The 25,691-nt window shown below is 45.2% G+C and overlaps 2 protein-coding genes across 3 annotated transcripts in view; one reads left to right on the top strand and one right to left on the bottom strand.

The window, feature by feature from the left end:
* ASIC2 (acid sensing ion channel subunit 2) overlaps positions 1–25,691 on the bottom strand; it is a 1,322,378-nt gene that overhangs the window by 456,350 nt on the left and 840,337 nt on the right. The window lies entirely within an intron of this gene.
* On the top strand, positions 20,183–24,891 carry LOC140903988 (uncharacterized). Its single transcript, XM_073326065.2, has 2 exons — positions 20,183–23,152; positions 23,645–24,891. The coding sequence occupies exons 1-2, from the start codon at positions 20,245–20,247 to the stop codon at positions 24,439–24,441; spliced, it is 3,705 nt and encodes a 1,234-aa protein (XP_073182166.2). The 5' UTR covers positions 20,183–20,244; the 3' UTR covers positions 24,442–24,891.

Below are 25,691 nucleotides of genomic sequence, written 5' to 3' on the forward strand. Positions count from 1 at the left end.
GGCTGTCTCTCAGTATGGGTTTGTACAGCGCCTAGCACAAAGGGGCCTGGAACTCAGAGCCTCTAGCTACTCCTGTAACACAAGTAATGATACATTATAAACTATTCTGCTCCTGCCTAATTTGGGAGCAGGCTTGACAACAATCAGCCCTCCTAGATTCAGGCTAGGCCTGAAACATCCACCCCTGGCTCATGTGAGTGACAGGAGTTCAACACGGACTTAGTATAAAAACTAACCTTCAGTAGCACATGCATAATTCAAGTCATAAACAGAGGCATCACGGGTGGATTTAGCTCCTTGCAAATATGATATTTAAATGCCTAATACATATTCAGCAAACAGCTGAAAAAGAGGAGGTTGGGGGAAGGTCAGCATTCATCTCTTCGCTGTTCAGAAAAACAGAGCACAGTTGATTTGGTCAGTACTCTTCAGATATAAGGAATGTTATTTTACTGGGACTTTCATTTACCTGTAATATTTATGATAATCTACTTTGGAAATGAAAGGTGGACAGGGGGCACTGGAATGATTTCTCCATGAGCAGGCTTCCCCTGGCAGAGTTTATCTGTGAAAAGTTGCAGTGTTTCTGTACAGGAGCAGATTAATGAGCTTGAATCACGTGGCATGCCAATCGTGCCTGGGACAAGAGAAACTGCTAAATGCCTCATCACCTGGGCTAACGATGAAGCCTGGGTGCAAATGCTATGATTCAGACAAGCGGGGGAAGGGCATGGATATCTGTAACTGCATGGTAATTCTTAAAGATGTTTATGTAGCTTTGGTCCTGGCTATAGTGACTGAGGGACATCTATTAATGATCTCCTCCACAAGGTGAAAGTCACCCACTTTGCACAAAGTCCAACTGACTGGAAGGCTTGGGAGGGAAATCTGCAAGTCTTTGGGCTTGGGATCTAGTCCCTCTATCCTGTAGGGTTGTGCCCCAAGGTGCCTTTAGGGGCGGGGTTTGAGGCTACCGGGTCTGGGTAAACACTTCCCTGAGCCCACCCTCAAAAGGCTGTGGAGGTGGAGGTGGGGACATAGCAGGGAGTTTACTGAAACAAGTGTCGTCAACAACGTCGCCACCAGCTGAACTGGAGTTTTCATAGAGTGTGCCAGGTCCAAAGACCATGGGGTAAATCTACTGACTTCTTTGGAGGCATGGCAGAGACACACTGGACCCCACTTGCCACCTTGCCAGTGTTTTGTTTTGCATTTTTCCTTCCAGCTGGTTAGTTCTTCGAGGCGGAGAGGCTCTTGTCCGTCTGGCAGTTGCCTTGCTTTACAGCACTATGTGAAGGTGTGTTACTATATAAACAGCAAAACAGCATGCCAGTGTGTCTAGTAGTTAGAGTGGGGAGGGGGAGTGAGAATCAGGAGCTCTGCATTCCATTCCCAACTCTGCCCACAGACTTGCTTTGTGGCCTTTGGTAAAACACTGCACCTTAATGTGCCTCAGTTTCCCACCTGTAAAATGGGAGTGATAACAGGATGCTGTTTTGGAGCTTAGCTCATGAATGTGCCAAAAGTGCCTTAAGAGCTGCAAATGAAAGAAATCTGTACATAGTGGTGTCCATTAAAATATCAGTGTTTTCCATATTTTCCACTCAGGTGTGTGGGAGACACCACCATACCCCTCTAAACTGAGATCGGGCATCAAGGGAAGGATTGCAGCTACTGCTGTAGGTGTGCTGACCACTGCAAGTGCAAAGCATTAGAAGGACTGGACAGTCACAAGACCAAAGCAGCAGGACCCATGGTTCAAATGAGCCCAGAAATGACATGTTCTGAATAGGCAGAGATACAGCAATAAAAGGAAAAAAGACTCAAAAAGTAATAGCAAATTTTTTAAGTACATCAGAATCAGGAAGCCTGCTAAACAACCAGTGGGGGCCACTGGACAATCAAGATGCTAAAGGAGCACTCAAGGATGATAAGGCCATTGCGGAGAAACTAAAGGAATTCTTTGCAACGGTCTTCACAGCTGAGGATGTGAGGGAGATTCCCAAACCTGAGCCATTCTTTTTAGGTGACAGATCTGAGGAACTGTCCCAGATTGAAGTATCATTAGAGGAGGTTTTGGAACAAATTGATAAATTAAACAGCAATAAGTCACCAGGACCAGATGGTATTTACCCAAGAGTTCTGAAGGAATTCAAATGTAAAATTGCAGAACTACTAACTTTAGCCTGTAACCTATCATTTAAATCAGCTTCTGTACCAAATGACTGGAGAATAGCTAATGTGACGCCAATTTTTAAAAAGGGCTCCAGAGGTGTAAGCCTGACTTCAGTACCGGGCAAACTGGTTGAAACTATAATAAAGAACAATATTGTGAGACATATAGATGAGCATAATTTGTTGAGGAAGAGTCAACATGGTTTTAATAAAGGGAAATCATGCCTCACCAATCTACTAGAATTCTTTGAGGGGGTCAACAAACATGTGGACCAAGGAGATCCAGTGGATATAGTGTACTTAGATTTTCAGACAGCCTTTGACAAGGTCCCTCACCAAAGGCTTTTAAGCAAAGTAAGCTGCCACAGGATAAGAGGGAAAGTGTTCTCATGGATTGGTAACTGGTTAAAAGATAGGAAACAAAGGGTTGGTATAAATGGCCAGTTTTCAGAGTGGAGAGAGGTAAATAGTGGTGTCCCCCAGGGGTCTGTTCTGGGACCAATCCTATTCAACATATTCATCAATGATCTGGAAAAACGGGTAAACAGTGAGGTGGCAAAATTTGCAGGCAATACTAAAGATAGTTAAAACCCAGGCAGTCCACAAAGAGCTATAAAAGGATCTCTGAAAACTGGGTGACTGGGCAACAAAATGGCAGATGAAATTTAATGTTGATAAAGGCAAAGTAATGTACACTGGAAAGCATAATCCCAACTATACATATAAAATGATGGGGTCTAAATTAGCTGTTACCACTCAAGAAAGAGATCTTGGAGTCATTGTGGATAGTTCTCTGAAAACACCCACTTAACGTACAGCGGCAGTCAAAAAAGCAAACAGAATGCTGGGAATAATTAAGAAAGGGATGGATAATAGGACAGAAAATATTATGTTACCTCTATATAAATCCATGGTATGCCCACATATTGAATACTGTGTGCAGATGTGGTCGCCCCATCTCAAAAAAGATATATTGGAATTGGAAAAGGTTCAGAAAAGGGCAACAAAAATTATTAGGGGTATGGAACGGCTTCTGTATGAGGAGAGATTAATAAGGCTGGGACTTTTCAGCTTGGAAAAGAGACGGCTAAGGGGAGATATGATTGAGGTCTATAAAATCATGACTGGTGTAGAGAAAGTAGATAAGGAAGTGTTGTTTACTACTTCTCATAACACAAGAACTAGGGGTCACCAAATGAAATTAATAGGTAGCAGGTTTAAAACAAATAAAAGGAAGTATTTCTTCACACAATGCACAGTCAACCTGTGGAAATCCTTGCCGGAGAATGTTGTGAAGGCTAAGAACATAACAGGGTTCAAAAAAGAACTAGATAAATTCATGGAGGATAGGTCCATCAATGGCTATTAGCCAGGAAGGGCAGGGATGGTGTCCCTAGCCTCCGTTTGCCAGAAGCTGGGAATGAGTGACAGGGGATGGATCACTTGATGATTACCTGTTCTATTCAGTCCCTCTGGGGCACCTGGCACTGGCCACTGTCGGAAAACAGGAGACTGGGCTAGATGGACCTTTTACCCAGTAGGGCCATTCTTATGTTCTTATGAAAAATAAGAACCATGCTAGCTAGACATTCTCCTATTAACCATTCCATAATGAGACTAGAATTGGCATCACTTCCCTGTCAGGGTAAAGGGATTCTCCCATGTGGCGCGGGGAAGCTGGGATCCATATTAGGGCACATTCTCAGAGCACAGTGGCTAAGCATGGGCAAAGACATCACAAACCGGGCTGTGTTGCTTGGCATTTCAGCACCCCCATTTGTTCTTTTGATAACACTTAGCTCTCTCAATCTGGGTTTCCCTCTGTCTTTATTATGAGATATCATAAATTTACATTGGGGCTGGTTCTGCTCTCCTTTAGAACAGGTCTAAAACAGGGGGCCAGCTCTATAGAAGTCAATGGAGTTATGCCAATGTCAGTGCAGGGGAAGCCTTGTCACCAGGGTAACATTTTTTATCATCCATGGATGCAACATCTGTTATCTTATCTACCTGTCTGCTTCTGATGAACTTCTCACAGAGAGCAAGAAACGTCGATGGGCATGATTGGAGTTGCTGGTTTGACTATTAGATGCATTATTAACAGCTAGCACCAAGGAGCAGCGTCAACTCCAGCACCTCAAGCCTTTGAAAATGTCCGCCACCATTTCAGTCATGTGACCTCCTCTTGTGCTGTCAGTCAGCCATGCTCCCTGCATGGTACAAAAAGCCGAGGGTAAATCCGACAGCTCCTTCCCTCCTCCACTCCTCCCTGCAGCGGGAGAGGAGGAGGGAAGGAGCTGTCGGATTTAGAGTAGATGACACACCTGTCACAAACACTGTAAAGCACATAGGGATGCTTAGATGTTGATGTATGTGCCAGTGGGAATAGAAGAACAGCTAAAAAAAACGGTGTGGAGAGAAAACTGCTGGGAGCTGGTGATGAGAAGAGCAACAGCAGATTAGTGGGACATTAGAGACACTTAGCAGATCTTACCACCAGATTTATCTGAAGACATCTTCGTTCTTAGAGGGTATTTCCCCCCCCCCCCCCCTTCCCTTGTGGAAGCAGAAATTGGTATTCTGTCACTTCATCTGCACATTCTTACACCCCAACGAGGTGCTGAAGGACTTAGGGGGAAAATAATTGTTGGGTTTTCTCCAATTTGCCCAAGTCCTGCGCACGCATGTGTGTAGACAAACACTGACTTATCTGTAGCACGCCAAAGAACAACACGTGAGAAGAAAAACTCAGCTGAAATCTCTGGAAAGCAATCTACTTCACACTCAAAGTCTCCCTCCTCCAGAAGGGATCATAGCTAGCAAAGAAAAGAAAGCTTGTAGATATGCTACTGAAGGATTGGGGCTTGGAGGGGAAAGTGAGCCAGTAACAGACACATCATATTCTTTATTGATGAGCTGCAGGGATTAGAAAACTTGTAAAGGATCAAAATCAGAACGGTAGACAAATGAATTAAATATAAAGATGGGATCTTGGCTACGATGTTGAGCATACACACACACAAAAAGAAATAATGGACAAAAGATTGGGAACCAACATCTTTGAAAGATGCATTTTCCTCATGCACCAGGCAGTGGATGGACTTTAGAGATCCTGGTGTTGCACTCTCTAAATAAAATTGACCTGTATGTGTGCGCACGTGTATAGAGAATGCCCAGCAAGCTGTGATATACATTTCATTGCCGTGAGTTTGGGAGGGTTAATTATACATGGGTAGTGAAGCCATAAGTGTGTTATGTAGGTCATCCAAATGCGTGCCAGAGAAACCATTATCCTACTCCCACAGTAGAACGATGAAACACGTTTTCTGCAAACACTCATTTTGATTTGCAAATGAATCTGCTGTAGTGTGGGTTGGATCCCTTTTTGTGTTCATTTCCCCTGGCTGTTCTGACAACTCATTGCAAGGGGATGTGAGTTCATGCTGAATTCATGCTAAATTGTCACTTCTAGGGAAACATCACACCCCTGTGCAAAAGGCCAGCATGAGGCCCAGCACCACTCAGGATACTGGATAGTGGAAATTCCAATGTGTCCAATGGGACGTTGCGCGCTTTCTGTGGAATGTCGTGAGGTGCCAGATCTCTGAGCCCCAAGGACGTGTAAGTGGTACACAGGCCTTCAACAGGGGTGCCTTTCAGCATGAGAATGAATTGCATAACTAACCACCTGTGCGAACTGTGAATCATACGCTTCAATACACAATTCAAGATCTGCACGACTGGCAGGTTATTTATGTTACCAGGAGTCCAGCAGCGCAGACCTTGGAGGAGGAGATGAAACGGAGTTTCATATTACAGTTGTACACAGGATGGAAATTCTGCTCTGCAAAAGATTTTGATGTATTTTGTTTCACTCTGGAGTCAGGAGTTCAATTCCTGCCTCTGCCACAGACTCAATATGTGGCCTTGGGCAAGTCTTTTGACCTACATTTGATAAAGCAGCCTATCATTTTGGGTACCCCATTTAAGACAACTCGGAAAATCACGCTGGGTGCTTGAAAACAGAACCTTGGTATTTGAAAATGGAAACCTTTTTTTAAAATGTAGGCCTTCCTCTCTCTCTGTGTCTTGTTCGCCTCATCTGTAAAGTGGAAACAATAGCACTGTCCTGTGTTAGAGGTGGGGTTATAGGAACAATTAATGATTGTGGGGCTTCAGATACTGGTGACATGGGCCATAGGCTAGCTTGCAAAGGTGGCTCTCTTGATAAACAATTATTTTTATGAATCACTTGTACAGTGGTCGCGCCTAGAAGCCCTGATTGAGACTAGGGCCTTATTGTGCTAGGTGCTATATCTAGGTATTGATCAGAAAGCTTTGCCAAAAAAGCTGTGGGGGATGTTCCTGCCCTGGGCGAGAAGCATGCTGCCCTGTGCATCACTTGCCTACCTGTTATATTCCTCCATCGAATGTTCTGTTTCTCCACAAAGGAGCCCCAGGTGCATGTCCTGTGTGTGAAGGCCGTGCTGCAGGTCTCATATATTATCCCTTTAAAACAACCCGAAAACATGGAAGTCCTTGAAACCAGTGACTTGCCTAGCCTTGAGGGCTACTGCATGGCCAGGATTTACAAGGTACTAGATGCACAGAGCCAGATTCATCCCACAAAGCCAAAGGAATTATGCCAGCGATTGATTGGGATCACAGAGACTAATGAGGCGACTGAAGAAAACCCTGAGTCGCCTAAGAATTTCCTAGCAGAGACCTTGGCATGTAGATGTAGACATAATCCTCCACCTCAGACTTCTTAATCTTAAAGGAAGGGAAATGGCAGTCACAGTGATCTTCACATAAATATTTCCCATACGTTATCTGGTAGTAATCTTGCCGACTGCAAGATACCAGTTCGACATTAAAGCTTCACTGCGGCTGTGTTCGTTCCCACACACATGGGAGTAAAAGCCAAGTGAACACCACAAAGAGGGGGTTTGCTTAGGGCCTGGTTTCTGATTATTTATTTATCCAGACACACGGACTTTCCTTCTTTCACTCCCAAACGCTCCATGATTTTTTTATCTGTGGATGCTCTCCTGTCATGTTTTCAGGACAGGTTGGAGTCTGTTATTTTACAGCTTCAGAAATAGGTCTGCTGGGCTGTACAAAGTCAGATTTATAAATCACAACCAAGCTCCTCGCCCTATGCTCTGCATGCCCTGGCACAGTTTAATATCTAGTAAAATGTCACTGAACAATGCACATAAGGCTGCCGAAGGAGAGCATGCTCAGCTGCAAGTCAAACCACTATGCTCAGGCGTATGTATGCGCCGTGACAACTTTACAAAGATACAGCAGCTGCATGTTATTTATGCTGCATGAGATGGCTGAGTTTCTCCATAGTAGCTTCTTAAAACAGCTGGGCAGCCCATGCACGTGCTTCCTAGGATCCACAGGAATTGCCCCAGCCACACACTTTCTTGTCTTCAAGATTTTCATTCGAAAACAAATGAGACCAGGCCAGAGCAAGCAAAGCAACAAGGCCTCTGGCACCAGGCCGCTGTGCAGTCTTTTGTCTTTTTGTCTTTTGGCTTCTGAGTCTTCAGGTCAGGCTCGGTTTATGTTTTCAAGCTTTCCTTCACAACCATGAGAGCTAGAAATTTACTCTTTAAATTAAAAAAAAAATTAAAACCCAAGCAAGCAAGCTGAGATTTGCACCTAATCACAAGTCTCTAGGAGCTGGGGCTTTAAGAAAAACATCAAATAGCATGAGTACCATAGTACAGTTGCAAGTTGTCAACACTGATCTCCTAGAGCTCTGGAGGTCCTGGTACCTTCATCCAACAATCTGTCCATTGAGCCGTCTAACCTATTCTTTCCGTTATAAACTTTGGGTTGATGACTGTCTCCATTTTGTGTTTTGTACATAACCAAATGCACTGTCCAATCTCTCCCCCTACTTGGGAATAGTTTTCACGTTATGAACACTATCTAGCAACTATGGAATCCATTGTTCCTGCATTGACCTTTAGAGCATATTTGAATTTCCTTGCAAACGCTGACCTGAGTGGTCAAAGTTGCACCATTGAGACTGACACTCTGCAGGAGATACAACGAGGCACCTTAGAGACTAACAAATTTATTAGGGCATAAGCTTTTTAATGGGCTACAACCCACAGAGTGCATGGAGTGGAAAATACAGTAGGAAGATATATATACATAGTACATTAAAAGATGGGACTTGCCTTACCAATTTGAACGAGACAATTCAATTAAAGTGGGCTATTGATTACTTTTGTAGTGGTAATCAGGGTGGCCCATTTCAAACAGTTGACAAGAAGGTGTGAGTAACACTAGGGGGGATATTAGCATGGGGAAACTAGTTTTTAGTTCTTGTAGTGACCCATCCACTCCCAGTCTTTATTCAGGCCTAATTTGATGGTGTCCAGTTTGCAAATTAATTCCAGTTCTGCAGTTTCTCATTGGAGTCTGTTTTTGAAGTTTTGTTGCTGAAGAATCGCCACTTTTAAGTCTGTTATTGAGTGTTCAGGGTGGTTGAAGTGTTCTCTGACTGGTTTTTGAATGTTATAATTCTTGATGTCTGATTTGTGTCCATTTATTCTTTTGCTAGAGACTGTCTGGTTTGGCCAATGTACATGGCAGAGGGGCATTGCTGGCACATGATGGCATATATCACATTGGTAGATGTGCAGGTGAACGAGCCTCTGATGGTGTGACTGATGTGGTTAGGTCCTATGATGGTGTCCCTTGAATAGATATGTGGACAGAGTTGGCAAAGGGGTTTGTTGCAGGGATAGGTTCCTGGGTTAGTGTTTTTGTTGTGTGGTGTGTAGTTGCTGGTGAGTATTTGCTTCAGGTTGATGGGCTGTTTGTAAGCGAGGACTGGCCTGTCTCCCAAGGTCTGTGAGAGTGAGGGATCATCCTTCAGGATAGGTTGTAGATCCTTGATGATACACTGGAGAGGTTTTAGTTGGGGGCTGAAGGTGATGGCTAGTGGAGTTCTGTTCCTTACTTTGTTGGGCCTGTCCTGTAGTAGGTGACTTCTGGGTACCCTTCTGGCTTCGAGATGTGAGGTGGTTTCAGCCAGGGAATCCTGCTGTAGCTTCAAGGTACTATTGACTGACAGAATCCCTCCATCAAACATTAGTCAGAGAGGGAAAACTTATGAGATTTAATTTAGAGGACCTGCAAAGAGTGGCCCAAGATAAATAGGGGTGGAGGAGCCATATTTGTGCCCTATGCAATGTCTGGTGGCGCAGAAAGAATTCAGAAATATTATGAGATGAAATAATGCCTCTGAATCCCAGAGGCAGCTACTGAGACACAGGCAATGGAAGTGTGGGAGACAAACTGTTCTGGAGAGAACCTGGGCCCAAAACTTACTGAACCACAGCAAGAGGTGTAGTAAGAAGAGGGCCTGAGACATAAGCCCTTGTATCAGAGGCCCAATGTGAAGCCTGAGGCCTGGGCTAAAGTAGCGGTCAAAACTTTGCTGATATAAAGCAAAATCAGGCTGTGAGCTAGAGGCAGGCCCTGCTCACAGAATCTGACAAGAACTGATATTGCAGAAACACACATTCCTAAGAACATAGCCGTGCACAGCACATGTCATTAGGGTGTGCACCCAGCGAATTTTTTTTAAAGGCTAACATTTATTGAATACTCAATCATAAAGGACATTATTTTTATTCATCCAACAAACTAAAGAAACTAAAACTTAACGAAAACTTAATTTCTTTTAAATTAACAACTAAACTTTACTTAAAAAATACAAACTTAAAAAATGAGACACAAAATACCAAATTTTTGCTGTAGTGATAACCAGGCATATACAAAGATACAGTCAATTTTCATGATCTTTATCTTTAACCTTAAGCTAACCCAAATTGACCAAAACAGATTAAGGTTTCTTCATCTTCCTGTCCTAGAGAATGAGACATCACTCACGAGGTGTTATGGACTTAAATTCCTCAATCACATAATTATAATTAACTGATGAAGCCAATCCTTGTTCAATGTACAAAATCATGAGTGAGTCAAGGCGCTGTTGGGACATTGTATTTCTTAGTTTGTTTTTTACATGTGCTAGTTTCGAAAAGGCTCTTTTACATGAACAGCTTGTGTCAAGGTTCCTTCCCCACTCTGAACTCTAGGGTACAATGTGTGGACCTGCATGGAAACCTCCTAAGCTTACTTTTACCAGCTTAGGTTAAAACTTCCCCAAGGTACAAACTATTTTACCTTTTGCCCTTGGACTTCCACTGCCACCACGAAATGTCTGACCGGGTTTATTTTTGAGAAAGCTTTGTTTGTAAACGTCTTTCCCCCCAAAATCCTCCAAACCCTTTACCCCACTTCTTGGGGAATGTTTGGTAAAAATCTTCACCAATTTGCATAGGTGACCACAGATCCAAACTCTTGGATCTTAAGAACAATGAAAAAAGCATTGAGTTCTTACAAGAAAAATTTTAATAGAAGAAGCAGTAAAAAAAGAATCACCTCTGTAAAATCAAGATGGTAAATATCTTACAGGGTAATTAGATTCAAAACATAGAGAATCCCTCTAGGCAAAACCTTAAGTTACAAAAAGACATACAGACAGGAATATCCATTCTATTCAGCACAGCTTATTTTCTCAGCCATTTAAAGAAATCATAATCTAACGCATATCTAGCTAGATTACTTACTAAATTCTAAGACTCCATTCCTGTTCTGTCCCCGGCAAAAGCATCACACAGACAGACTCTTTGTTTCTCCCTCCCTCCAGCTTTTGAAAGTATCTTGTCTCCTCATTGGTCATTTTGGTCAGGTGCCAGTGAGGTTATCCTAGCTTCTTAACCCTTTACAGGTGAAAGGGTTTTTCCTCTGGCCAGGAGGGATTTAAAGGTGTTTACCCTTTCCTTTATATTTATGACAGCTTGTAACAGGTAAGACTGCAAAGCATTGAAGAGATTTGTAAAAGGCCTGGAACATGGAAGATCGATCCAATTCCTTTAGCCAATCAAGCCACTCTCTGGTGGTGTTCGTAGGAAGAAGATCCGTCATAACCCCAAAGCAATCCGACTTCAGCTTCCAACTCATCCAAGGACACTTTAAATTTGTTAGCAACAATTCTCATATCGTCCCTGCCAATGTCTAAGCTCAGCAGTTTTCCCACTGCAGTCACAATTTTACAAGTCTCCTTTTCAAATTGCTGGTCGATGCTGGTAATCGCTGAGTCTAGGAGTCTCCTGCTCCTCTTTTGTATCAAAGTGATGCTGGGACTCAAACGTGTCATCAATAGGAGTGGACTTTTTCACTTCTTAACTGGGGGAATCGATATATCATTCTCTACACACATTTTCACACTGTCACTGAAAATAAATTGAAAATATTCTGGGCCACTTCTCATCACAGCCAAAGAGTTACGCAAGCTTTTCACCCCTGTCATTCATAGAATATCAGGGTTGGAAGGGACTTCAGGAGGTCATCTAGTCCAACCCCCTGCTCAAAGCAGGACCAATCCCCAATTAAATCATCCCAACCAGGGCTTTGTCAAGCGTGACCTTAAAAACTTCTAAGGAAGGAGATTCTACCACCTCCCTAGGTAACGCATTACAGTTGTTTCACCACCCTCCTAGTGAAAAAGTTTTTCCTAATATCCAACCTAAACCTCCCCCACTGCAATGTGAGACCATTACTCCTTGTCCTATCATCTTCTACCACTGAGGATAGTCTAGAACCATCCTCTTTGGAACCACCTCTCAGGTAGTTGAAAGCAGCTATCAAATCCCCCCTCATTCTTCTCTTCCGCAGACTAAACAAGCCCAGTTCCCTCAGCCTCTCTTCATAAGTCATGTGTTCCAGACCCCTAATCATTTTTGTTGCCCTTCGCTAGACTCTCTCCAATTTTTCCACATCCTTCTTGTAGTGTGGGGCCCAAAACTGGACACAGTACTCCAGATGAGGCCTCACCAATGTCGAATAGTGAATGATCACATCCCTCGATCTGCTGGCTATGCCCCTACTTATACATCCAAAAATGCCATTAGCCTTCTTGGCAACACTGTTGACTCATATTCAACACACTGTTGACTCATATCCAACTTCTCGTCCACTGTCACCCCTAGGTCCTTTTCCGCAGAACTGCTGCCTAGCCATTCGGTCCCCAGTCTGTAGTGGTGCATTGGATTCTTCCGTCCTAAGTGCAGAACCCTATACTTATCCTTGTCGAACCTCAGATTTCTCTTGGCCCAATCCTCCAATTTTTCTAGGTCCCTCTGTATCCTATCCCTACCTGTCACCATATCTACCACTCCTCCTAGTTTAGTGTCATCTGCAAATTTGCTGAGAGTGCAATCCACACCATCCTCCAGATCATTTATGAAGATATTGAACAAAACCAGCCCCAGGACTGACCCTTGGGGCACTCCACTTGATACCGGCTGCCATCTAGACATGGAGCCATTGATCACTACCCGTTGAGCCCGACAATCTAGCCAACTTTCTACCCACCTTATAGTGCATTCATCCAGCCCATACTTCTTTAACTTGCTGACAAGAATACTGTGGGAGACCGTGTCAAAAGCTTTGCTAAAGTCAAGAAACAATACATCCACTGCTTTCCCTTCATCCACAGAACCAGTAATCTCATCATAGAAGGCAATTAGATTAGTCAGGCATGACCTTCCCTTGGTGAACCCATGCTGACTGTTCCTGATCACTTTCCTCTCGTGTATGTGCTTCAGGATTGATTCCTTGAGGACCTGTTCCATGATTTTTCCAGGGACTGAGGTGAGGCTGACTGGCCTGTAGTTCCCAGGATCCTCCTTCTTCCCTTTTTTAAGGATGGGCACTACATTAGCCCTTTTCCAGTCATCCGGGACCTCCCCCGATCACCATGAGTTTTCAAAGATAATGGCCAATGGCTCTGCAATCACAGCTGTCAACTCCTTTAGCACTCTCGGATGCAACGCATCCGGCCCCATGGACTTGTGCACATCCAGCTTTTCTAAATAGTCCCTAACCACTTCTTTCTCCACAGAGGGCTGGCCATCTACTCCCCATGCTGTGTTGCCCAGCGCAGCAGTCTAGGAGCTGACCTTGTTCGTGAAGACAGAGGCAAAGAAAGCATTGAGTACATTAGCTTTTTCCAGATCTTCTGTCACTAGGTTGCCTCCCTCATTCAGTAAGGGGCCAACACTTTCTTTGACTTTCTTCTTGTTGCCAACATACCTGAAGAAACCCTTCTTGTTACTCTTAACATCTCTTGTTAGCTGCAGCTCCAGGTGCGATTTGGCCCTCCTGATTTCATTTCTACATGCCCAAGCAACATTTTTATACTTCCCTGGTCATTGCAGTGAGTAAATTGAGAACTGGAGCTTGAAGAGCCTTACTCGCTTTTACCACCATCTGGAGAACAGGGTGCATCATGTGAAGGGCAAAGATGAACTTGAATGAATTTAGTTCATAGATAAGGCCCCTGTCTTTTATTTTAATGTCAGCAAGGCCAGTTGTTTCGATAATCTCTTGTAAAGCTTGTAAAATGATGGAGTAGTTTTGTTTTACAGCAGCCACTGCTTCTGCTCTGCATGCCCATCTTGTGTTTAATAGTGACTTCAAAGTCTTCAACTGGGATCCTACTTCTTGTGAAATCTTCTCCATTACTGCTTGTCACACAGGACTCCCCTCCATGAAGGCATAAAGAGTCTGAATAACACCAAAAAAATCAAAGACAGTTCTGTTTTGTTTACTTGCAGTGCATGCATCTACTAGGACGAGGTTCAAACAATGCGCATAGCAGTGTACATAGAGTATTTCACTGTTTCTTTCTTTACATTTCATTTGAACTTCCGCAGTACATCCAGACATAGTAGATGCTCCATCAAAACAGACAGACATCACTGATGACCAGACAATTTTAAGAATGCCAAGAACTTCATTTAACTGGTCAAAAATAGACTGAGCATCAACTGTTAATAGTCTCTGAACAGAAACCAAATGTTCAGCACGACTATGTTTTTCATTGTCAAAATACCACACCACAATGGACATCTGTTTATGGTGTCCACAGTCAGTAGTGTCGTCGGCAATTATTGAGACCATTTTTCCATTTAGTGAAGACACAATCTTTTGTTGCACAATGTTGTGCAAGGCCACAATTCAATCATTTTGGATGCGATTACTCCGGTAGCTAGTGTTTCGAGGAGATTGTTGCACATGCTTTCCCATTACGGGATCATATTTTTGGAGCATATTGACAAGATTTAGAAATAAACCTTTCTCAAAACTGTCAGCTTTTTCATTGTGACCCCTGAATGGTCTCCCACCTTTTGCCAAACACAGAACAATGTCAATCAGACGCTCCATTACACTTCAGTTATGGCACTGTTCTTCTTCTTGTTTAGACAGATAAGCCTGCTTGCCCTCATTCAACAATACATCAATAGGTTTCCCTTCATTAAAACTTTCCGTGAAGAACAGCTCAACACATGAGATTTTGACAGTTGGTGGTTTTTAAAACATTTGTTAGCCCTATGCCATTTCTGAATCCCTTATCAATAAATGCTGGATCAGTGTGACCTTTGTTTGCTGCATCATTAGAGGAGAAGAAACGGCAGTAAAAGCAAAATGCTGCGTCCTTTGATGGGCTGTACTCTAACCACCTAGACTTTTCATACCAGTCAGACTGAAAACTTCTTTGTTATTCCCTATTTTACTTCTAGGAAACATGCTCAATCTAGGCTGATAAGGACCCCTAGATAATCGAGACTGGCGTTCTAATCTATTTTTTGGACTATCACAGACCGGGCCATCAGAGGGAACGTTTGATGGCTTTGAAGAGGAGCTACACTGATCTGAGCTAAGGGACGAAGTCTGTTTTTGTTGGTCATTGCTCACACACTGGAACTGGTGGCGGCATTTTCTTCATGTAAATTCTTAACCCAGGAGTCCGAGGTATTTGCACAACGATCAGCACGTTCATTATCCTTCAGTTTGTCTGCTCCTTTTTCTATCTTAACAACGAAATGATCCATAGTTTAAAATTGAAAGGGGGTATCGTACGATTGAATTAAAATGTAAAGCCACGCCCTTGTTCTGCTATTTCAGTTGAGTACACGCGACACAGATTACAAACACTGCAGACACTGCGCTGGGCATCCCTGACGTGGCCGCTTATATAGGTCAAAGAATTTTCTAGAATAGCAGTCGGAGGGGGAGGGGAGGACCAATAGTAATGTGGCACCGCAGTAGTGGGGATACATGCTGCATGCGAATGCGGACTTTCCAGACACTTCCACAACATCGAGATTACGTAATTTGGCGCTTATTGCATAATACAACAATCCACACTTTAAAACTAAAAAAGTGTATCATGCAATTAAAACAAAACACAAAGCCACTTTTTTTTGAGACATTAGGGCAGGGGTCTCAAACTCAAATGACCACAAGGGCCACATAAGGACTAGTTCATTGGCCCAAGGGCCGCATCACCGACACACACCCCCGTCGCTGCCCCCGGCCCCGCCCCCACTCCACCCCTTCCATGAGGCCCCGCCCCTGCCCTGCCTCTTCCCACCCCTTCCCTGCCCCCCATTCCAACCCCTTTCCAGAAGTCCGCACCCCAACTCCAGCCGCTCCCTGCCCCCAGGGGATACAGGAGGTGAGCAGGGTGCAGCAGGAGGCTCAGACAGGGAGTTGGGGTGCATCAGGGGTCAGGGCAGGGAGTTGGGGTGCAGGAGGTGTGCAGGGTATGGCTGGGGGCTCAGGGCAGGAGTTGGGGTGTGGGGTGCAGGAGGGGTAAGAGGTGTGGCAGAGGGTCAGGGTGCAGCAGTGGGCTCAGGGCAGGGGGTTGGGGTGCAGGAGGGGTGTGGGATACGGCAGGGGGCTCAGGGTAGGGAGTTGAGGTGTGGGGTGCAGGAGGGGTGCAGGGGGCTCAGGGCAGGTGGTTGGGGTGCAGGAGGGGTGTGGGGTGAGGCAGGGATCTCAGGGCTGGGAGTTGGGCTCCCTGCCTGCCTCCCCTGGCCCTGCTCTGCTCTGCTCTGGGAACCAGACGGAACCACGTCCCTGCTGCCCCTGCGGGAGGGGAGGCACAGGGCTCTGTGTGCTACTTTTGTGCTCCTCCATGTACCTCCCCCGAAGCTCCCATTGGCCGCGGTTCCCCATTCCCGGCCAATGGGAGCTGCTGGGGGCGGTGCCTGTATGCAACGCATGGAGCCCTCTGCACCCCTCCCCCCCAGGGACGTGGTGCCAGGAGTGGCTCGGGGCTCGCAGCACCACGGGGGGCAATCCTGGCCCGCAGGCTGTATTTTGCCCACCCCTGGCCTGGAGGTAGGCAGGCACACAGGGAGTTTGGTGGGCCACAGGAAATAGCCCCGCAGGCCAAATGTTTGAGACCCCTGCATTAGGGTGTGCCTGGGCACATCCAGCACACCCCCTATGCACACCCATGCCTAAGAAGTGGTAGGCAGAGGAGGTGGAGGGGGGGGGAAAGGGCTACAGAGCTATGGATATGCTCGCTTGATTAATCCCAATAAACATTGCATTGCCTGCACTTCAGAATTTCTGGTCTTCTGCTTTCTCTCTGCGAGACAAGAACCAGGGGAGGGCAAAGGGAAAGCCCTTAATAGGGTGGTGCCCAGCACCTAGTACCATGGGTCCTCTAGGTACTACTGTGAAGTAATCATAGATCTGCTCAAGATTATGCAAAGAGCCACTAGTGAACTCAAAAAGAACAGGAGTACTTGTGGCAATAACAAATTTATTTGAGCATAAGCTTTCGTGAGCTACAGCTCACTTCATTGGATGAACTCAGCAACTGAACTGAAGACTCCTGACTAACTACCTTTTTCTAGGTACTAACACAGCATTCATCCCCCTAGTAGCTGAGTGCCATTATTTTCAGCCTTCGTCTCTAACCACTAGATAAAAATCTTTCCCACAGAGACAAATAATAGAGATTAGCAGAAAGAAAAATATTCAGATGTAAGAAAGTGGTTGACAGTTTCCCACTTTGCCATGAACTAAAATAATAATTTTTCTGTCTTGTTTGTATCACACCAAATTAAGCCCATGTAAGCCCAAAGCAAGAAGATCCTATCCAAGTTTTCCACGAGAGCTCAGGTAATGCTACACAAGCAGTGAAGTCACCACCCAACTCAATCCTGTGTGAACTCTGCGCAGCAGCAACCCAACTAATTGCAGCTCTGATTAATGAGTCTTGTACTGAAGTCCTAATTGCATAATGAGAACCTTATAGTTCGCTTTAACTACTGAATTGTTTCCAAATTAACCCAGCCCTGCACATGCATTCACTGCAACCTGTAGTTGGGGTAATTTGCGTGCTATAATTACCAGTGTTACACTTTATATGTGGCTCTGTGGTTAGTGTTACAAAGTATTTATTTCTGCTCCAGCAAATTGTGATCTTAGATATTTGTATTGTGTTTGAATTGTGAGTGGTAAGGAGATTGTAAGTGTTGTTTTGAACTATCTTCAAGCTAGAGTACACAGCAATAATCACTTTGTAAGTGTTCTCTGCCACCTGTCTGTGTGGTATGAGACAGTTCTATGCTCTTGCTTATTTAAAGACAATCAGAACCCATGTGCCAGATCTGGAAGGCTACATGACTCCATCTAACCTCTTCTGTGTACACCCTGATTCACCGACTGCCATCCCTCCTGTCAGCAATACAGACATTGTGGTCAATCTGTTGATTGTCTTCTTCCAAGAAACAAAGGTTGATTCGGGAAGGCCTCTTGGGAGAGGGGTGGGCTTCTTGAAAGGCACTATCCTCCTTCAAATTCTTCCTTCAAACTCTCCTTTGCCATGATGCTGACAAAAAAAACCCTTGACAACAGTTAGGCCACTGGTACACTGGTACCATCGCCCATCATGTTGGGGTAGTATTGTCTCATTGGTTCCTTGTACTCCTCCGTCACTCCACATTCATCTGTTGTCTCATCTCATATTAGATTCTATAGGGCAGGGACCCTGTTTGTATGTACAGCACCAGGCACAGTAGAGTCCTGGTCCAGGACTATGGCACCTAAAAAGGTGCTATGGTAATACCAATAAATAAATAAATAGTAAAGGGGTAGGGAAAATAGCAGAGGAGTCAGGGAACTGACTGGCAGATTTACAGCATTTCCTTTTGCTACTCTGTCACTTTTGCAATTTTGGGGAAGTTATGAAAAGTGCCAGGGAGGGGAAGGGGAAGGTGTCATAAATATAAAGGGAAGGGTAAACCCCTTTGAAATCCCTCCTGGCCAGGGGAAAGCTCCTCTCACCTGTAAAGGGTTAAGAAGCTAAAGGTAACCTCGCTGGCACCTGACCAAAATGACCAATGAGGAGACAAGATACTTTCAAAAGCTGGGAGGAGGGAGAGAAACAAAGGGTTTGTGTGTCTGTCTGTAGTCGTCTTGGCCAGGGACAGAACAGGAATGGAGCCTTAGAACTTTTAGTAAGTAATCTAGCTAGGTATGTGTTAGATTATGATTTCTTTAAATGGCTGAGAAAAGAATTGTGCTGAATAGAATAACTATTTCTGTCTGTGTATCTTTTTTGTAACTTAAGGTTTTGCCTAGAGGGGTTCTCTATGTTTTTTTAATCTAATTACCCTGTAAGATATATACCATCCTGATTTTACAGGGGGGATTTCTTTATTTCTATTTACTTCTATTTTTTATTAAAAGTCTTCTTGTAAAACACTGAATGCTTTTTCATTGTTCTCAGATCCAAGGGTTTGGGTTTGTGGTCACCTATGCAAATTGGTGAGGCTTGTTATCCAACATTTCCCAGGAAAGGGGGGGTGCAAGTGTTGGGAGGATTGTTCATTGTTCTTAAGATCCAAGGGTCTGGGTCTGTGGTCACCTATGCAAATTGGTGAGGCTTTTTACCAAACCTTGTCCAGGAAGTGGGGTGCAAGGTTTTGTGAAGTATTTTGGGGGGAAGGACGCGTCCAAACAGCTCTTCCCCAGTAACCAGTATTAGTTTGGTGGTGGTAGCGGCCATTCCAAGGATAACGGGGGTAATATTTGTTACCTTGGGGAAGTTTTGACCTAAGCTGGTAAAGATAAGCTTAGGAGGTTTTTCATGCAGGTCCCCACATCTGTACCCTAGAGTTCAGAGTGGGGGAGGAACCTTGACATGGTGGCACAGTGGTGGGATTAACCTGAAATCATTTTGAGATCCAGTTGAGATTTTTTGAACTAGAAATACAGATTTTAAAAAGGAATTTTTAGGAAGTCCAGAAGGCAGCTTTGAAACTGAAAGCAGCTTGGTTTCTCTCTGCTTTGTGGCCAAGCAGAGACAAAAGGGGATTATCTTGTGAATTGCAGGTTTCATTTGCCTGGAGGCAGGGTACTTAACTCCTGCAGGGAAATTCACAGTCTTCCAACCCAGAGGTTTGTTTTTTTTTTCTTTTCTTCCTAAAAGTAAATAGGGGGTGTGTGCTCTACCCATTTGCCTGGAGACAAAAGTGGCAGGGTTTTTTTTAGGATTTTGATTTTTTTTTTTGTTTTACAAGGAGCACAGGTTTGAAAAGAAATTTTTTTTTTTCTTCGTTGGGCTGGGTAAGCAGGTTTCCAAGTAGTTGGAGGTTTTTTGCTTTAATTTGGGCCCAGAGCAGAGACAAGGGAATTGTCTTTTTCTGTAGGCTGACAATCACTATCAGAGAATAGGTATTCTATTCCAGCACAGCAAAATTTTACAGCCAAGTTTTGTTTGTTTATTTCTAAACCTCAGGTGTAAAGTTAGTTAAAAACAGAGAGGTTAGAATGACCAAATCCTCAGCTCGACTACAGCTGGAATTAGCCAAATTTCAGGCTGAGGAAAAACAAAGGGAACATGAAAGACAGATAGAACTCATGCGGCTGAAGGAGGAGGTACAGGAGGCTGCCCACAAGAGGGAAATGGAGGCAAGGAAGCATGTGGAGGAGGTGGAGAGGATAAAGGCCCAGCAGAATATACCAACAAACCCTAACAATCCTTCTCCAGGTACCACTTCCCATCCCAGAAAGTTCCCCACCTACAAGGCAGGTGATGATACTGAGGCCTTCTTAGAAAACTTCGAAAGGGCCTGCCTTGGGTACAGCATCTCTACTGACCAATACATGGTAGAGCTGAGGCCGCAGCTCAGTGGACCCTTAGCTGAGGTGGCAGCTGAAATGCCTAAAGAACACATGAACAAGTATGAACTGTTTAAATCCAAGGCGAGAGTCAGAATGGGGATAACACCCGAGCAGTCTCGTCGGAGGTTCCGAGCCCTAAGGTGGAAACCAGACATGTCATTTACCCGACATGCCTACCACATTGTGAAACATTGGGATGCCTGGATATCAGGAGCAAGTGTTGAATCTCCAGTAAATTTGCCCTTCCTAATGCAAATGGAACAATTCTTAGAGGGTGTTCCTGAGGAAATAGAAAGATACATCCTAGATGGGAAACCCAAAACTGTAATCGAGGCAGGAGAGATTGGAGCCAGATGGGTGGAGGTGGCAGAGAAGAAGAAAACTGGTCGCAGTTGGAGCGGAGACCAGAAGGGACCACCCCAGACCACACCCTATTACCGGGGGCCGCCCAAAGCCCCACCTACCTCCCAAAGAACCCTCCAGACCCCTTATCGTCCCACCACCCCGTTCTCCAGCAACCCTCCTCGTCCCAGTGACCCGTCAGCTGGACGATGTTTTAAGTGTAACGAGCTGGGGCATGTAAAGGCCAACTGCCCCAAGAACCCCAACAGATTACAGTTCATTGCACCGGAATCACACCAGAGGTCCACAGGCCCAGATACCTCCCAGATACCCTTGGAGCGGAGGGAAACTGTGAGTGTGGGCGGGAAGAAGGTCACCGCGTGGAGGGACACCGGAGCACAAGTGTCAGCTATCCATGCTTCCTTAGTGGACCCCAATTTAATCAACCCAGAGATCCAAGTGACGATTCAACCCTTCAAGTCCAACTCTTTCAATTTGCCTACAGCCAAGTTGCCTGTCCAGTACAAGGGCTGGTCAGGAATGTGGACTTTTGCAGTCTATGATGATTATCCCATCCCCATGCTGTTGGGGGAAGACTTGGCCAATCATGTGAAGCAGGCCAAGAGGGTGGGAATGGTCACCCGCAACCAGGCTAAACAAGCCGTGAGGCCTAGCTCTGTTCCGGAAACTTCTATCAGGACCCAGTCAGAGGTGATGGACCTGGACCCCAGGCCAATGTCTGCAACAGCAGTAGTGGATCCAGTCCCAGAGACCCAGACGGAACCAGTCCCAGAACCGGAACCAGCCGAACAACCAACACCAGACCCCGTGTCAGCACTGAATCCAGTACTTGCAACCTCAACACCAGAGGGCCCCACCGAACCTGAACTGGCAGCAGCCGATAACCCTACACAAGAGGCTCAGCCGGAGCCTGAATCCCAACATAGTGCACCAGCGGAGAGCGGTTCACAGTCAACAGAAACAGCTCCATCCCCTATATCGCTTCCAGAGGGACCAAGCCTAGGTCCACAATCCCATGAGGAACTGATGTCTCCAGCATCAAGGGAACAGTTCCAGACCGAACAGGAAGCAGATGAAAGCCTCCAGAGAGCTTGGACGGCGGCACGGAGCAACCCACCGCCTCTCAGCTCTTCTAATCGATCCAGGTTTGTTGTAGAAAGAGGACTTTTATACAAGGAAACTCTTTCTGGGGGACACCAGGAAGACTGGCATCCTCAGAGACAGTTGGTAGTTCCAACTAAATACCGGGCCAAGCTCTTGAGCTTAGCCCATGATCACCCTAGTGGCCATGCTGGGGTGAACAGGACCAAAGACCGTTTGGGGGGGTCATTCCACTGGGAGGGAATGGGCAAGGATGTTTCTACCTATGTCCAGTCTTGTGAGGTGTGCCAAAGAGTGGGAAAACCCCAAGACCAGGTCAAAGCTCCTCTCCAGCCACTCCCCATCATTGAAGTTCCATTTCAGCGAGTAGCTGTGGATATTCTGGGTCCTTTTCCGAAAAAGACACCCAGAGGAAAGCAGTACATACTGACTTTCATGGATTTTGCCACCCGATGGCCGGAAGCAGTAGCTCTAAGCAACACCAGGGCTAAAAGTGTGTGCCAGGCACTAGCAGACATTTTTGCCAGGGTAGGTTGGCCCTCCGACATCCTCACAGATGCAGGGACTAATTTCCTGGCAGGAACTATGAAAAACCTTTGGGAAGCTCATGGGGTAAATCACTTGGTTGCCACTCCTTACCATCATCAAACAAATGGCATGGTGGAGAAGTTTAATGGAACTTTGGGGGCCATGATACGTAAATTCGTAAATGAGCACTCCAATGATTGGGACCTAGTATTGCAGCAGTTGCTCTTTGCCTACAGAGCTGTACCACATCCCAGTTTAGGGTTTTCCCCATTTGAACTTGTATATGGCCGTGAGGTTAAGGGGCCATTGCAGTTGGTGAAGCAGCAATGGGAGGGATTTACACCTTCTCCAGGAACTAACATTCTGGACTTTGTAACCAACCTACAAAACACCCTCCGAACCTCTTTAGCCCTTGCTAGAGAAAACTTACAGGATGCTCAAAAAGAGCAAAAAGCCTGGTATGATAAACATGCCAGAGAGCGTTCCTTCAAAGTAGGAGACCAGGTCATGGTCTTAAAGGCGCTCCAGGCCCATAAAATGGAAGCATCGTGGGAAGGGCCATTCGTGGTCCAGGAGCGCCTGGGAGCTGTTAATTATCTCATAGCATTCCCCACCTCCAACCGAAAGCCTAAGGTGTACCATATTAATTCTCTAAAGCCCTTTTATTCCAGAGAATTAAAGGTTTGTCAGTTTACAGCCCAGGGAGGAGACGACGCTGAGTGGCCTGAAGGTGTTTACTACGAAGGGAAATGTGCTGGTGGTGTGGAAGAGGTGAACCTCTCCATGACCCTTGGGCGTATGCAGCGACAGCAGATCCAGGAGCTGTGCACTAGCTACGCGCCAACGTTCTCAGCCACCCCAGGACTGACTGAACGGGCATACCACTCCATTGACACAGGTAATGCTCACCCAATTAGGGTCCACCCTTACCGGGTGTCTCCTCAAGCTAAAACTGCTATAGAACGGGAGATCCAGGATATGTTACAGATGGGTGTAATCCGCCCCTCTGAAAGTGCATGGGCATCTCCAGTGGTTCTAGTTCCCAAACCAGATGGGGAAATACGTTTTTGCGTGGACTACCGTAAGCTAAATGCTGTAACTCGCCCAGACAACTATCCCATGCCACGCACAGATGAACTATTAGAGAAACTGGGAAGGGCCCAGTTCATCTCTACCTTGGACTTAACCAAGGGGTACTGGCAGGTACCGCTAGATGAATCTGCCAAGGAAAGGTCAGCCTTCATCACACATCTCGGGCTGTATGAATTTAATGTACTCCCTTTCGGGCTGCGAAATGCACCCGCCACTTTCCAAAGACTTGTAGATGGTCTCCTAGCGGGATTAGGAGAATATGCAGTCGCCTACCTTGACGATGTGGCCATATTTTCAGATTCCTGGGCAGACCACCTGGAACATCTACAAAAAGTCCTTGAGCGCATAAGGGAGGCAGGACTAACTGTTAAGGCTAAGAAGTGTCAAATAGGCCTAAACAGAGTGACTTACCTTGGACACCAGGTGGGTCAAGGAACTATCAGCCCCCTACAGGCCAAAGTGGATGCTATCCAAAAGTGGCCTGTCCCAAAGTCAAAGAAACAGGTTCAATCCTTCTTAGGCTTGGCCGGTTATTACAGACAATTTGTACCGCACTACAGCCAAATCGCTGCCCCACTGACAGACCTAACCAAAAAGAAACAGCCAAATGCTGTTCAGTGGACCGGAAGGTGTCAGAAGGCCTTTAACAAGCTTAAAGCGACACTCATGTCTGACCCTGTACTAAGGGCCCCAGACTTTGACAAACCGTTCCTAGTAACCACAGATGCATCCGAGCGTGGTGTGGGAGCAGTTTTAATGCAGAAAGGACCTGATCAAGAATTCCACCCTGTAGTGTTTCTCAGCAAAAAACTGTCTGAGAGGGAAAGCAACTGGTCAGTCACTGAAAAAGAATGTTATGCCATTGTCTACGCTCTGGAAAAGCTACGCCCATATGTTTGGGGACGGCGTTTCCACCTGCAAACCGACCATGCTGCACTAAAGTGGCTTCACACCGTCAAAGAAACTAACAGAAAACTTCTTCGGTGGAGTTTAGCTCTCCAAGATTTTGATTTCGACATCCAACACATCTCAGGAGCTTCTAACAAAGTGGCTGATGCACTCTCCCGTGAAAGTTTCCCAGAATCAACTGGTTAAAATCGTCCTTGAGATGTGGAAAATATTGTTAGTCTTTATGTACTTGGTAGTATATTTAGAGATGCATGTGTCTTATTAACTCTGTTTTCCTAGAGCTCCAGGAAGAAATCCCAGCCAGTGTTTCACCCTAGCTGAGATTTGGGGGGCGTGTCATAAATATAAAGGGAAGGGTAAACCCCTTTGAAATCCCTCCTGGCCAGGGGAAAGCTCCTCTCACCTGTAAAGGGTTAAGAAGCTAAAGGTAACCTCGCTGGCACCTGACCAAAATGACCAATGAGGAGACAAGATACTTTCAAAAGCTGGGAGGAGGGAGAGAAACAAAGGGTTTGTGTGTCTGTCTGTAGTCGTCTTGGCCAGGGACAGAACAGGAATGGAGCCTTAGAACTTTTAGTAAGTAATCTAGCTAGGTATGTGTTAGATTATGATTTCTTTAAATGGCTGAGAAAAGAATTGTGCTGAATAGAATAACTATTTCTGTCTGTGTATCTTTTTTGTAACTTAAGGTTTTGCCTAGAGGGGTTCTCTATGTTTTTTTAATCTAATTACCCTGTAAGATATATACCATCCTGATTTTACAGGGGGGATTTCTTTATTTCTATTTACTTCTATTTTTTATTAAAAGTCTTCTTGTAAAACACTGAATGCTTTTTCATTGTTCTCAGATCCAAGGGTTTGGGTTTGTGGTCACCTATGCAAATTGGTGAGGCTTGTTATCCAACATTTCCCAGGAAAGGGGGGGTGCAAGTGTTGGGAGGATTGTTCATTGTTCTTAAGATCCAAGGGTCTGGGTCTGTGGTCACCTATGCAAATTGGTGAGGCTTTTTACCAAACCTTGTCCAGGAAGTGGGGTGCAAGGTTTTGTGAAGTATTTTGGGGGGAAGGACGCGTCCAAACAGCTCTTCCCCAGTAACCAGTATTAGTTTGGTGGTGGTAGCGGCCATTCCAAGGATAACGGGGGTAATATTTGTTACCTTGGGGAAGTTTTGACCTAAGCTGGTAAAGATAAGCTTAGGAGGTTTTTCATGCAGGTCCCCACATCTGTACCCTAGAGTTCAGAGTGGGGGAGGAACCTTGACAGAAGGAAAGAGTGGGAAAAAAACCCACAACAACCCTAGAAGTCAGTCATTCTGCTCACAGTGAGTGGCAAAGAAGGGGCAGAAAAGGGAAACAAATCTCTTGTTTTGATTTTCAGCAACTGAGACAAAATGAATATTTCAGTCTGAAGCATAAAGAAATTGTTCTGTTTTGTT

The sequence above is a fragment of the Lepidochelys kempii genome, chromosome 27 (assembly GCF_965140285.1).
Source record: "Lepidochelys kempii isolate rLepKem1 chromosome 27, rLepKem1.hap1, whole genome shotgun sequence".
NCBI classification, from domain to species: domain Eukaryota; kingdom Metazoa; phylum Chordata; order Testudines; family Cheloniidae; genus Lepidochelys; species Lepidochelys kempii.